At 41.0% G+C, this 15,229-nt stretch overlaps 1 protein-coding gene across 1 annotated transcript in view; it reads left to right on the top strand.

Annotated features, from left to right (window-relative positions):
• kcnh2b (potassium voltage-gated channel, subfamily H (eag-related), member 2b) overlaps positions 1–15,229 on the top strand; it is a 96,421-nt gene that overhangs the window by 68,063 nt on the left and 13,129 nt on the right. Inside the window, exons 5-11 of the mRNA XM_087174745.1 lie at positions 6,817–6,996; positions 7,784–7,887; positions 8,050–8,188; positions 9,571–9,725; positions 10,149–10,243; positions 10,934–11,074; positions 13,820–14,019. Of these exons, the coding sequence (XP_087030871.1) occupies positions 6,817–6,996; positions 7,784–7,887; positions 8,050–8,188; positions 9,571–9,725; positions 10,149–10,243; positions 10,934–11,074; positions 13,820–14,019 (1,014 nt within the window). The remainder of the gene's footprint in view (positions 1–6,816; positions 6,997–7,783; positions 7,888–8,049; positions 8,189–9,570; positions 9,726–10,148; positions 10,244–10,933; positions 11,075–13,819; positions 14,020–15,229) is intronic.

Genomic DNA, 15,229 nt, shown 5'->3' with positions numbered 1-15,229 from the left:
TGTTTTGGTGCAAACTCAGTAATTGTCATGAGCGTACAAAAGCACTATATACTTTTATATACTGTAACACACAACAGGCATTGTAACATCAATCTATATGTAACTTCCATACATGCACATGCACATGCACACACACAGTGTACTTGATACTTGATATTATCCCACCATATGCATTATTTTTCATATCTTTTTTTTTATCACTGATTTGCTGGCTGTACATCGAACCTTGGCATGTGACGAATAAAACTTCAGCATCGCTTACACCTGGAACATAAAATACAGTAATATAATTATACATTGTAATGGTGTATATATCGATATTTGAGCTTTACTGCATTGAGATATTAAATTCTGGATGTTGCCCATGCCAAGTAATGAGCAGTCAATCAGTTTTTTCTTTTAATCAAACAAACACAAGTCAAGCACGTAGGAGGTCGAGTGGATTCCCCATTGATTTAGCAGCATTCCTTACACAAGGGATGTGTATGTGCATCTGTGTGTGTGTGTGTAGGAAAAGGCAGTTGTTAACAAATGATCTTCTGTTTAAAACCTTCAGCGTCCATGTGTACAGTGTGTTTACAATGTCGGGTTCATTTTCCAGACACAAAAACATAAAATGGACATTTTGCTTCAGATTTCAAAGTGTCTGACACTTTTTAACTAGATCATCTCCCCTGTGGCTGATACAACACCACAGGAAGTTAGAGGGCTTTTCATATGACACACACTGTGATGATGCTTTCAGCTGTTGGAATACAGCTCATTGAAAATTTCCTCGGTCCAACTCCTTCACTTTAAATTGGAGCTAAGAGCCAATTTAAAAGATGGTAATTAATGTGTGGCTAAAAATATCACTATAACTGAGCTCAGCTGAGTTTTTTTTATTCTGTCATTTCTGTATTCATTTCTCGGCTGCATGCTTGGACTGTAATTGTTTGTCTTTTTTCTTTTTTTTTTTTTTAATTTACACCCAAATGAATCTCACACAATATGAGAAATGGAATCCTCCCAAAACCATCAGCAGCCCTACCAGGCAGATGGATGGTGTGTGCTGCCTGACTGCCCTCAGCTGCCGTTAATCTCATACCGTGCAATACTTTTTTTTGTACCACTCCCCTCCGAGACCCCCGCAAAGTGATCTACAGGCAGAGTGTCGGGTTTAATAAAAGCCACAGTGTCACTACAGAAGCTGAACTCAAAGGTGCTGTCAGGGCGTCCACTTCTAAGGAGGGGTTGACAAAGACATATTTTAATTCTGTCTTGTACCTTCCCTGAGAGATAGCAGCGACTTGCACCAGTAAGAAGTGTTGTACGAGTCTGTTTGAGTCGCCTGTCGACTGCAACAATCTCTACCTCTCTGTGCATTTCACAAAGTCACAACCTCGCTTTTTTTTGCATATTTATTCTCAAGTGACAGGAAACTTTTTTTTTTTTTTAAGGTGCCAAAGATGCATAAAGTGTGATGTTCAGGAGCACTATGACTTTCCAGCTTCAATTCGGTTTTGATGTTGCACTTTTGTGTGTAAAACTTTGTGTATATACGTCTGCAGCTGTGTCTCTGCCCGTGGCTCAGTCTTCTGCACTGATACAAGATTTGAGTGAAGATTAATGATGGAAGGGGCTTTGGCTGTTCAGTCATCAACCTTTATATGACTGCAGCTGTACTGAACACCTCCCAGGTGAAGGGGTACGTGTGTGTGTGTGTGTGTGTGTGTGTGTGTGTGCGTGTGTGTGCCATTTAAACTTTGTTGCTCGTAAAAAGGTGAGTCATCACCTCCAGTGTCCTCGGCTTCAGACTCAGTCAATACTGTAACCTTGATCCTCTCCGTGCTGCTTTGTAATCATGGTTCCTTTTCTTTTATAGGGGGGGCTTAATTTTATCTCTTTAATTTGCCTCTGTATTGTTTTTACTCTCCAGACATTTCAGCTTTTATTATGAAAATCCTTTGTGCCCACACAGTGTTGTGTAATATTAAGGAGTTCTCCCTGTGAATCAATACGTACTGTATCCTCATGTCTCTCTCATTACTCCTGCTTTCTCATTAAAGCAGACACACTAATGAGAGTTGACTTCTGAAATTGATATTATTACCTCTGCGTTATCTCGTCATCTTGTTGAAAGTGACATTGCAGAAAGAAAAGACAAGATGACAGGTTTGATGGTTTAGCAGGTGTGCACCATGTATCTGACATTTAGGGTTTAAATGTGATTTATATCTTGTCACAAGTCGTCTCCTTGTTTCCTCTTGTCTGCTCTGCTGTCACGCTGAACCTCACAGAGTTGTATAAAGTAGAACCGACACTGCAGCAGTCCGATGGACGGCCTGAGCTCCGGTTTAAATTTGACTTCTGAATAAAGAATAATCTCGTTCTGTCTCCATGTAGCCTGTGAAGAATTAACATGGCCACTAAACATCTCTTTTTTTTCACTGGTTTTAAGCCAAGCAGTTCATTGCAAAAGTTCAGCACACTCAATCTGACCCAAGCCCCGTGTGTCACATGCAGTCCAGGCAAATCCCAGCTTCAAGGATAAATGTCAAACTCCTGCAAAGATGCTGAACAGAATTTGCCGATGACACTGTTTCTGCTGGACTGGGGATTCCACTCTGGACACTGGCAGCAGGAAGAAGCAGTGTGTTGTGGGTGAAGTGAGAAATACATATCGTTTTGATGGCATGGGCAGTTAGCTCTGTTAAGTGCCCCCCCCCCCTTGTTGCCCCAAGTCCTCTCCCTCCAGTGCTGTCCTCAGACACAACTCCGCCCTATCTGCGCTTGAATGTGTCTTGACATCTGCACTTTTAACGGTCCTCGTGGCAATGTTTTGTAGTTTCACACAGATGGCTGAAAATAACCCGCAAGATACTCCAGGAGGGGACGCACAGCTGAAGTGTGGGGGTGTGCGAGTGTGTGCGCACACAGGCGTTTGCGAGTAGTGTTTGTGCCTCTTGACACTTGTGATCTCGTGTTTATATGTGCATGTCTGGCTGCAGATGTGTTTGCAATACCTATGATAATTATGAATATTTCTGATGTGTTGCACTGAAAGTGGTTGAAATCAAAAAGTAGAGGACGACCAGACAGAAGATGATCCTTTCATCTATTCACTTTTTCAACCTGACATAAAGTATCGATGTGTGAATGCAGCAACTGGCTCCAATCGACCCCTGCAGATCATTTGATCAGAAAACAGCAAAGCACAGATCCTGAAGCGAAAGATGGTTTTGGCACCATGAAACTGACAACAAAACTAAACCATGAAAATCATAAAACTACCCAGCACTCAAAGACAGGTGCGGACAGAAATGAAAATGGAGTCACTTATTGCAGTGTGAAATAAAATGTTTTAGTTGATATATATAAAAGTTATTTCAATCTGTTCCAGTCGCATTTTTCTTCACAGCACGTTGAAAATCTGAGATAAACACCATGTATGTTTCTGTCCAGTCCAACTTCCTCAGTCTTGAAGGACTAAGAACTAAGATATGACGAACAGATCGGGGGTAAACACAGCTGGGGGTCCTGACTGCAAATCAGTTGCAGCTCATAGAAGCTGTGAAAGGTTCCCACAGCTGATCACCCCTCAGATATTTGCTTTAATGAGGACTACTGATGCATGACGACCCCGAGATGCTCTTATAATCTTCACACTAACGAACAAACTTCATGTTTGTTAGTTCTGAAGTTCAAAGTTGTGTTTGGAAAATTACAGAAAGTTGAGGTTGATGGTTTTTATGGCAAAGGTGAGGAAAGAGTAGGAGGTGGGAGTAGGTGGTTGTCTGGTTAATACACATAAACGCACTCTTTTTCACCAACACACACACACACACACACACACACACACACCTTTTTCTGCAGAGTAGTCAGGTCGAGGAATTAACTTGAGTATTTATAGAATCCCCTAACCACAACTCGTTAGATAAGAAATGCTACCTTACGTCTAGACAGCTCTTTGGGAAGGGCAGCGTTATTTTAAAGGCAACTGTTTTTCCCATTATAGTCTCTTTGGATTTTTAAATGAAGGGGCAGCAGCACTGCTGCAGCACAGCAGCCATGTATTTAATGAGCTGTTATATGTAGGCTTCTGTGTGTCATGAGTGATCCCTGTTTATCGGTAACATACCCAAACTGAGCTAGTGAGCTGTGTTTTCCATTTAGATCAAGAGAAAATCACTGATAATTAAAGTTTGATAATTATCCACTGAATAATTAATTCACTGCAAAGAAAAACTGAAGTATTGTAGCATCTCTATGAACAAAATACAAGCACAAGTGTAATTTCATGCAAGCAAGGACTTGCATGTAGAGGTACATAAATACTTGAAAACAAAGCCTTTGAAGGAGCCAAGACTCTTAGATATGAAACAGCTGGCTCAATTACAGAGACGATAAACACTGAAATATTTCTCTCTCCTTTTTAATAAATCAGGCAAATGTTATCTTGCAAGATGTTGGTATCTATAAGTAACATCTCCTGAGGAAATACAGAGAGAACGAGGGATATCACATCCTCTCACACTGTACCAGAAGATTTAGGGATGGTTTAATCATCAGCACATAAATAAAAGTCGGCCACGGGGCCAGAGCAGGTGGAGGAGAGATGGATGGTGGAACAGAGATGGGGGTGATAATGAAAGTCGGGAGGAAGGAAGAATAAAAGTGTAAAAGAAAAAAGGATGGCTGAGAGTCAAAGAGGGGAAGATAGAGAGTGAATGAGGAAAAAGAAAAAAGGGAGATACGGGGAATGAAAAAAAGGCCATTGAAGCAGGAGAAGAAAGGAAGGTGAGGCGGGAGGCAGGATGAATGTAATAGGCAACAGAATGAATGAGATGTGTCTGGGCTGCTGACTGTGTGGAAGGAGAGACTGCGATGGAAAGGTGGAGTGAAAAGTGCTGGACAGGGGACAGAGCAGTGCAGGAGAAAAAAAAGAGGGATGAAATTAGAAAAGGAGACAGATTTAGCAGGTCAAGGGTAGAGCAGGAGGAAACATGAACAAGAAGAGCAGGAGCAAAGAGTAGTGAAAGCTAAACGGAGTGAATTTAAAAAGAAAAGTGCAGAAGTGAGAGGAGGTGAAGGACGAGTCCTTGGCGAAAAAAACTTTCTCTTTATTTCTTACAGTCTTTTGTTGCATATCATATTTAGTTTTATTTATGAGTATTCTTACTTATTTTATGTGTATGAGTCTTGTTTTTCCTTGATTGTTAAACTGCACACACACACACACACACACACACACAAACAAACAAACACACACACACTGCACACACTTGTTCCCGTCTCTGGAGTTTGTGTTGGAAGTAGCTCAGCCTGCTGTACCTGTCGCTGCTCCACCTGCATACAAATGTTTCTGTGCTCCAACCTAACACCAAAACAAACTCTTACTGTGCTGGTGCAGCCTTGAGCTAGTTTTGCAGATCATTGGCATCTTGTACAGAGAACAAATATTAATACACATTTATACAATTAATTTATTAACTTCTTAGCACATTTTTAGTAATTACAGTCTTACAGAGTGAAGCAGGAACCAAATATGAGAAATTCTCAATTTATTTTAAAATGTATCCTATCCTCTTTAAAGCCTTTCTGTGGGTTGTGCATAATAAACTACACTCCATCTTATGTGGATGTAAATACGTTCATATACTTTCTGACTGCATTGTATATTGCAAACTATCTTTGCAGAGCTTACAGTATAATCTGCTCTTTTTAGAGACTGTGTCAGAGAGGTGATGATTCCCCTCGAGGCCATAGTTCGTAGTGTCTTAATGGATTATACCTCATTTCTAATATAAGTAATACATGTGACGTATCTGCTGCCACCTTAGTTATAACACATTTCTTCATTCATTTACTCCGTTTGACGGTGGATCCATGTGCACAGGGCGCTGCTGTGTGAGCACGGTGGTGAAAGTCAGTCAAAAGTCACTTCCGATTTTGTCACTTTCACAGGTTTTTTTTCTGCAGCGCTCTGTGTGATTCTATTACGCAGAGACACAAGGCTGGCTGTGCTAATGCCTCTTTAGACTGATTCCTTCCTGCTCTCATCCGGGGCGAGAGCGGTGCAGACGGTGGAATACATTACTGCAAGTAAAGCTACTTAGAGCTGCACCATAATACCCGGGATTTCATTCCTGGTGTGTGTTTGTGTTTAATGTGTTTGTGTGTGAGGCTGAAGATGGAGGACAAGAGCTCTGTGTGTGTTTGTATGTAAGTGTTTGGAATATGCTTATGTGCAGTTCTGTAGACACTTATGAAACAAAGCCCTCGTGCCAGAGTCACTGATACAGAGAAGTAAATGTGACACAAATCATGGATGCTAAGTGTGTATGTGTGTGTGTAAGCCTGCTATATGAGTGTATATACATCTGTCTATGCATTGTTGTATCTAGAACAAGTGTGTGTGTGTGTGTGTGTGTGTGTGTGTGTGTGTGTGTGTGTGTGTGTGTGTGTGTGTGAGAGAAGCACACTGCCTGGGAGGGTAACCTTAAGAGAGTCAGTGCCTTCAGAACAGTTCTCATCATCTTCCGTGGACACTGGCGTCTCGCTGCAATTACTGCTGTTGTATCCACTGTGAAGGCAGCACACATGTCATGGAAGTCAATATATGTTTCACGGAGCTGCTATATGCACTCAGGCTGTGTGCAGGTGTGTGTATGTGTGTGTGTGTGTATGTGCATAGTTAGCATGTGTGTCAACTCATTTTCCATCAGACTACTGTCATGGTGGTTTCCTTTCCTTCTTTTCTCTTCCTTTGCCTTCACTCCTTCTCTGTCTTCTTTTGTCTAATTGTCCCTCTGCCCCCCCCTTGTCTCCACCCAGGTTCTGTCTCTGGGTGCAGATGTGTTGCCAGAGTACAAGCTCCAAGCTCCACGCATCCACAAGTGGACTGTGTTGCACTACAGCCCCTTCAAGGCAGTGTGGGACTGGCTCATCCTGCTGCTGGTCATCTACACTGCCATCCTGACGCCCTACTCAGCCGCGTTCCTCCTCAATGACCAGGTGGGTTCTCAAATATCAAGTCTACTTTATTTCTATTGTCAAATCACAATCATGTGGCTCCTTTTTTTCTTTCTTTGCTTACAAACCAAACCAGATGGCTAACCTACAAACGGAAGCACCTGCACCTGTTTCTTTTTCTTCCCTTTTTAAAAAAATAAAATTATTTAAAAAATAATTTAAAACATTTTTGTCCAATAAATTATATTCATGTTCACATTTTTTTTTAAATATGCAAATAAATATTCCATATGCATCACAAAGATTTTTCAACAGAAAAAGTGTCTATTTTTCTAGATAAACTTTAGTTAAAGTTAAAACACTAGCTAACCTCACTAACACTTCATTCACTAAGTTATTTTCACAATAAAAACCCAACCATATTAAAACGCTTTTATTGTAAAGCATCAACATTTTGTTCCCCAGCAAATGAACAGAGCAGAACAGAAAACAATGAGGCTCCACAGTGAGAGAACGCTTTGAGTGAGTGACCAAACATCTGCTGGAAAATACTGATAAACAGAGCAATAATACACACAGAGGATTTTCACAGCTCTGAAAACTCTGAGTAGATTAATGGAGACAGTGTTCCTCGGGACAATGTGTCTGTCGAAAGCCCCGTTTTTCCGTCACTTCATGTTTTGTCTACATACGTATGCAAATTATCGTTAAACCCTTAGTGCTAATCTGTTTGAAAGAGGTAGTCACACAGAACTGTTCTATTTTTAGAGCATTACATTATAATTCTCTCCTGTCTTCTTTTATTTTCTGTCTCCTCTCCTCTCCACAGCAAGAAGCAGCCATGCAGAGTTGTGGTTACTCCTGCTCTCCTCTCAACGTGGTGGACCTCATAGTGGATATCATGTTCATTATCGACATCCTCATCAACTTCAGGTCCGACCTTAAGAGACATGAATAAATGCTGCTAGTAGTTCCAGCAGTAGCTGCCTGGTGGTAGCAATAGTAGAAATAGTAATAGTTGAAGTAACGTGTCGTCACAGTAGTGGTGGTTGTGTCAGAAGTGTTTGTGTAACAACACTTAACTCTTCCTCTCAGGACAACATATGTGAACACTAATGATGAAGTGGTGAGCCACCCGGTGCGCATCGCCGTCCACTACTTCAAAGGCTGGTTCCTCATCGACATGGTGGCTGCTATTCCCTTTGACCTGCTCATCTATCGCAACGGAGAGGAGGTACGTCAAGAGACGGAGGGAGACAAGGTTGGCTGTCTGTACGCTGCAGAGAAGTTATAAGGGAGGGTGAAAGGAAGAGGAAAAGACAAGTGGTAGTGAGATGGAGGGATAAAAAGACAGAAATGTTGTAGTGACATCATGTCTGCCAGTGTCTTCATCTAACAGAATAAAGAGAAGTTCAAACTGAGAGATACAGTACAAAGGAGGGAGAGAGGTATGAAGGAGACAAGGAGGTGGAGGGATGGGAATTAAGAGAAAGAAAGAGAGATGCAGATGTGCTTGAGGTTTTGTTTTATAATTTAATTGTCTCCGTGGGGAAGTTGATGTGCAGCCAGCCATGGTAGAGCATCAAAATAAAACATGTCTACAACATATCACATGATCAAATAAAAATCAAGCAAGTGGTAGCATCAACAATTTTTAAAATGGAATAATCGTAAACTGAACTTCCAGAGTAAAATCAGTGGAGTGTCGCTTTAATCAGTGATGATATAATCACCAATGCAGGTAATACTAGAGAGAAACATGCTGAGACATGTTTTAGTTCAGTGTAGTATAGAAGCTGAAGAGACTCTGATGTTTCTGAACAATTGAAGGGTGAAGTGATGGAGGTGGATGGAGAATTTAAGGAAGAGCGATGTTGGTGTCTGGAGGAAGAGGTGGGAGTTAGAGGAAGCGGGAGGGGATGGAGTGAGTTGCATCGTAGGTTGTTGCAGGGATCTGAGGAAACCTCCCACATAATGAGGATGAAAACCACTGAGGCCAAGGTTGATGGAATCACTCCACGCAGCAACTCAGCTAAGGGTAATTCTATTGACTGAGCAAGTGGCTCTTTAAATGCATCTATAAGTGATGGGAAGCATGTAAGTGATAAAAATGTTATATATAGTAATTAAGTCACGCACCGAGTCCACCAACAAGATGAATGTGGAAACTCCCCAGCTTTCAAGTAGTGCCTTGGGAAAGCTTTGCCAAGGTTCACTTCATTGATGCTGTCCGGAAGAAGCCGCTGAGCCAAGAAAATGGAGCTTTTCCTCAGCAGACAACTATTATTTACTGTGAGGACACACACAGCGCAGGACCAGGCTCTCTGCCAGCGCTGTAATCGGCCTGTTATTTATTTGTTGTATGGACACGGAGGGGACCGGCTGAATACAAGCAGATAGGAGTGGGAATTGACAGCCCACAGTAATGGATGGGAGTCAGGATTTACCTCCCCCACAACAGGGCATCACATCAGGACAAGGCCACGGCTGCACCGCCTCTGTGTGTAAATGTGTGTGGGTGACAGGTTGACAGCAGGTGGGAACACTGAGGACATATCAGAGCCAAGGGACTTTGTTTTCTGCCATGCTTTACCATACCTAATCTCTGCCTTTCAGACCACCACTCTGATTGGTCTGCTGAAAACGGCTCGTCTTCTGCGATTGGTCCGTGTAGCCAGAAAGCTGGATCGCTACTCGGAGTATGGCGCAGCTGTCCTTTTCCTCCTCATGTGCACCTTCGCCCTCATCGCTCACTGGCTGGCCTGCATCTGGTACAATGCCACAAGACTGTCTGATGAGTCAGATGAGATTAACACAGGAGTAATGTGTGAATGATCATGTCTCTGTCTGCGTACATCAGAACTGGTATTGTACGGGTGCCAGTGTTGTCACAATACCAAAATTCTTATCCTCAGCACAATAAAGAAAAGCTTCTGATTCTATGTTATATATCATGTTTGTTCATACAGTAGCTTCTCACTCTTAATCAAAGCATTGAGTATTTCTATTTTGTTTTAAATCGGTTGTAATCAAAAAATATTTGTGACAACATGAATATGAGATGTGTTCAATAATCAGCTTAGTTTGCTTGTCTGCATCTGGTTACCGACTGTAGCAGCAGCATCTAGACAATTGCCAACATCAGTAATCATATACAGTATAATAATACATTGAACTGTTGTTATTTCTCCCAGGTATGCCATTGGTAGTGTAGAGAGAAATGGTTCAATTGGCTGGCTCCACACGCTGGGGGACCAGTTGGGAAAACACTACAATGACTCCATCCCAGGTACTGAAACAGTGTAGTGTTGATACTGGTTAGAAACATAATGATACTGTCTGTACTGGTTAGTTTCATTCTAAGCAATTTAAAAGTCCCTTATCTTACACTTTCTGGTGTTTTATTTGATCCATAAGAAGATATATTTGTAGTTAAGAAACAAAAACCATCTCAGTGTAGTTTTACATCCCAGTCTCTCAGGCTTCTCTCTGGAGCTCTAGTAACAACAGGTCAGTCAGCCAATCAGAAGAGAGGAGGCTCTGAGCCTCTCTTCTGATTGGCTGACTGTTTTCTGAGTGATCTAATAAAAATATAGCAGATTTCATGTAAACACTCAGAGAAACCAAATCCTGCAACAATCGTGGGTGGTGGGTCCAGGTGGGCGGAGCTTGGGCCATGGCCATGACTGCTTTGCTGTGACATCACAAAGTTACAGAAGTCCTGACGGCTGGTTTTGAGGCTCAGTTTCTAAATACAGGCTGTGTGCATTTCTCTGTGTACTGAGCACTTTGATACTTTTATTAATATAGAACCGAGACCTGCTTTATAATCACAAAAGACATGGAAATGTCACTTTATTCAATATGGGACCTTGAATAGAAAAGATACTTATTACATGTTCGTTTCCCATCTGTCATTCTGGTAAGTGAAGGACCTTTTTTTTTATATTTCTTTAACTTCTGCAAACTCCTACAACAGGTTCAGGACCCTCCATCAAAGACAAGTACGTCACAGCTCTGTACTTCACCTTCAGCAGTCTGACCAGTGTGGGCTTTGGAAACGTATCCCCAAACACCAACTCTGAGAAGATCTTCTCCATCTGTGTCATGCTCATAGGATGTAAGTACTGATATAAGTGACTGTTCCTTGGCTTCAGACCTGGGGTTGGGGAAATGTTTTGGTACAAAAAAAGCTAACTTATACCCACTCATAATGCAGGAGAGGTAAATGTGTGTTTCACACAGGTTTGGTCGGAAAAGTACACAATTATTATCAAGTAATTTGCAGTTGTTTCCAGATGATAAAGCCACTCTCCTGCTTTTTATTGGTTATTAAAAATATATGATTATATCAAACATCACTTGTAATAATAGCAAGATAAGATACAGTGTCTCTTGTGCTCCTGTTCACCACTTTTTCACTGAGAACGGATGTGAGTTGAGTTGAGATGAGTGTGGCTGGACTTAAGGATGTCACTGAATTTCAGTCAGACAATTACACAATAACATAATGTGTGAAAGACTTTTTTTGTGAGAAATCATTTACTTCCAGCTCTTCTTGAACTCGTCTGCAGACGCTAATCAGCACAGCAGGGATTACTTTACACAAGCAGCCTCAATTAGAGTGTGATGTTGTTTACTTCTAAATCACACAGATTTTTTCTCATATATTATTTTTCTTGTAGATCATATTTTTCACTTTGAAAGTATATCGCTGAATTATTATTCAACGTGGCCGTTTCCTGTTTTTATTTTTTATTTTGGCTGCAGTCCTGCTCCTCCAGACAGTTTGCCGTTCGCTTGGCCAGAAAACGACCTGAGGCTTTTAACATTTCCATAACTGAAGCATGATACAAGTTGTTCTAAAATGGAAGTGCACTATGAAATTGTAATGAGCCTTAAAACATTTATTCAAATTGAGTCACAGATCAATTGTGTCCTTTGTGACACCAGACGTGTAAACACACACACACATACACACACACACACACACACACATACATACTGTAGCTGTTTGAGTGGATGATGTAGACAGTGATGGGAGCTGACAGAGGTTGAGAGGTTACCAGGATACAACATGACAACAGGACAAAACACTGAGGCTCATGAAGGATATGACATGAAACACTCTGTCCTCTACAGACAAAACCCTTTTAGATCAGTCAGTCTCCTGCTCTGTCCGATCTCCAGTCGATTGACCTCATGCAAAAAAATAAAAATCAAATAAAAGATAGTATGGACGGATCCATTTTTAAGTTGCTCGTAGGAGTGATGGAAGGAAAGGTTTTCCGGTCTGGTTCAAACAACATAAAAATGAATGTCTAATCATGTTGGCTAGTGGTGTTTGACTGTATGTGCAGTTAAAATTAGACATTTAACTTTCAGAAATCAGCTTAAACTATCTATTGATCTTGCATTATGCTACAGTATATTAATGTATATATTATATAATAATGCTGTAGTATTAATGTCAGCACGTCAAATGTAATCTTTTAACAAATATTCACATGATTCAATCACAGTTTTTCAAATACATCTTAATTCAATGCAGTCATGCCCGGTTGCACTTGAAAGTGGTTTTGATCATTTTAATTGATATTCGATCTTTTCAGTTAAAGCAACAGTAAACAAAATCCAGAGTCTCTGCTCTGTGTAAAAATGAAGCTGAAGCTAATGTGTCTTCAGCAGTGTCAGCGGACACTCAAGTGGGTCTCTGCTGACACTGTCAATACAAACACAAAGAGGAAATAAGTCTATTTCAGACGGCTGTACTGTATCTTCACATCAGTATCTTCCATCTTGCAGCCTTTTAAGTGTGAAACGTGCTGTTTATGTTTTCACTAACAGTTTTATCTTGACAAAACGCAATGGATGTGTTGTTATTCTACAGATTTGGGATAATCTGAACCTACTGTATATTTGAATGACTTCAGGACATTCTCCTTAAAGTTAATTTATCTGTGTAAGTGATTGAACAGTATGACTATGAGCAAGATCATGGCTTCCTTCATTCCTTGGATGAAGCACATCAGGCCCTTGAATTTAGAAAATCTACTATCACATAATCAGGTCAAGTCAAGTTAAATGAGTTTTATTTATACAGCCCAAAGTCATAAATTACATGTTGTCCTCATAGGACCTTACAATCTGTACAACTGTCTATCCTTAGACTCTTAGCTTGGATTGGTAAAATCAAAAGAGAAAAACTCTAACAGTCATATTTATAGATCACTCACTGCTGTATGTTGTAATGTAGAAAAACATGTGTTTTTATAATTCAATCAAAGTATAGAAATCTGTCTCATAATGACAATAACAATAAGAATCTCTTTATTTGTATCGGACCTTTCTGAACATACAGTAACAGAAGTGACCTTAATTAAATTATATTAAAAATCAGACATAATAACTTTAGGTTGCTAATATAACTGAGAAGAAAAAGAGCCAGGATAAAAAGGTGTGTTTTTTTACAGTAGCTAACATTTTAAAAAGAATACAAAGGGATCAGTGTAGATGTCTAATTTACAAGTCTAGACTTGATCTTAGATGTGACTCATATAAAGACTTCTAATTTACATATCTGTACTTACAGTAGAAATCGTCTTTTCAACACAGCTCTGATGGGTGTCAGTAAATCTCTTGGGTCTCACTGTTGGATGATATGTTTGATAAAAACGGTGACACAAGGGTGTCAAACTTAATAGTATGATTCTTTTCAGATGTAGAATCAGTCAGACGAAGTGCCACTTTGTCCCTTACTCTCTGCTAATGTATATATTATTCTCCCCTTCCTGCCTGTTTCCTGCTTCCTCACACTTCCAAACTCTGCCTCATGTCTCCGCCTCTCCCCCTCTCTGACCTCCAGCCCTAATGTACGCCAGTATCTTTGGAAACGTGTCGGCCATCATCCAGCGGCTGTACTCGGGGACGGCCCGCTACCACACCCAGATGCTGCGAGTCAGGGAGTTCATCCGTTTCCACCAGATCCCCAACCCGCTCCGGCAGAGGCTGGAGGAGTACTTCCAGCACGCCTGGTCCTACACCAACGGCATCGACATGAATGCTGTGAGTACTGATCCTCATGAACCCAGATCCTGTGTGTGTACACCTGTTCATGTTAATGAATGAGTGATCCGCATGAATACACACATGTACACACACAAAGGCTAGTGGAGTATTTTGAGCCTGCGTTGTACGTTAATAGGATGACTCGAAGACTTTGTCTCAGCATGCATGGTCCGACAACATCAGACAGAATAGGAGTGATGTGAGTATCATAAATGATATGCACACACACACACACACAAACACACACACACACACACACACACACACACACACACACACACATACTTGTGCAAATAAATAGTTTGGAGTCTTTGTAATATGCATGGACCAACAATCAGTTTGTTCACATGCATGAAGGCTGATAAACTCTTTTCCTACACACACACACACACACGCACACACACACTGACTCATTATACTTCACAGATATGTATTTATTTGCACACATATAAAAGAGACATGCATGACTTAATAAGGTTTAGATATGCTGATCGCCAAGTAAAACGAATGCATTCAGAAACAGTTGCTTTCATGTAGTAGTAGGAACACACACACACACACACACGCACATACACACACACACATACACACACACACAGACACACACACACACAGTGAGTCAGACCTGTCAGTGCACACAAACACACCATGCACGCTCTCACACTCATCGATTGAAAGATTGCTTTCCACATGCTTGTTGTGTTTCGACCTCAGCCTGAACTGTGTGAGTCACAGTGTATTGGATGGTGCTGCTCATACACACACAGACACACAAAAACACTCAGGCACACACACACACGCACACACACACACACACACACACACACACACACACACAGAGCCATGGTCCCAGTCACATCTTCTGTCTCTCTGTACAAGTGACGCGTGGGTTTTACCTCAGATGTGACATTGGACACACACATGCATGCAACCACAGACACACACACACACACACACACACACAGCCGTAATCATAAACATGTCAACACTTGAGATCTGCTGATGTAAAGACTTAATGCTGTGCATGAGTCAGTGGCTTTCATCTCTATCATCATTATTTACAGCAGATCATGTATATGATCACGTGTGAACAAGATATAAGTGTTCTTTCAGTTTTTATTTGACTGCGCAAATTATTTTTTCAGCTGCAGATTTTCACTGCATTGTAATCTGTTTCTTACTGTCAGCTCTTTGCTAAAAATATCTC

This window comes from Seriola lalandi, unplaced genomic scaffold (genome assembly GCF_002814215.2).
Source record: "Seriola lalandi dorsalis isolate HSWRI2012SDOR001 ecotype SW California unplaced genomic scaffold, Sedor1 jcf7180002054378, whole genome shotgun sequence".
NCBI lineage: Eukaryota > Metazoa > Chordata > Actinopteri > Carangiformes > Carangidae > Seriola > Seriola lalandi.
Note: the sequence above shows the minus strand (reverse complement) of the source record. Positions and strands in the feature narration are given on the sequence as shown.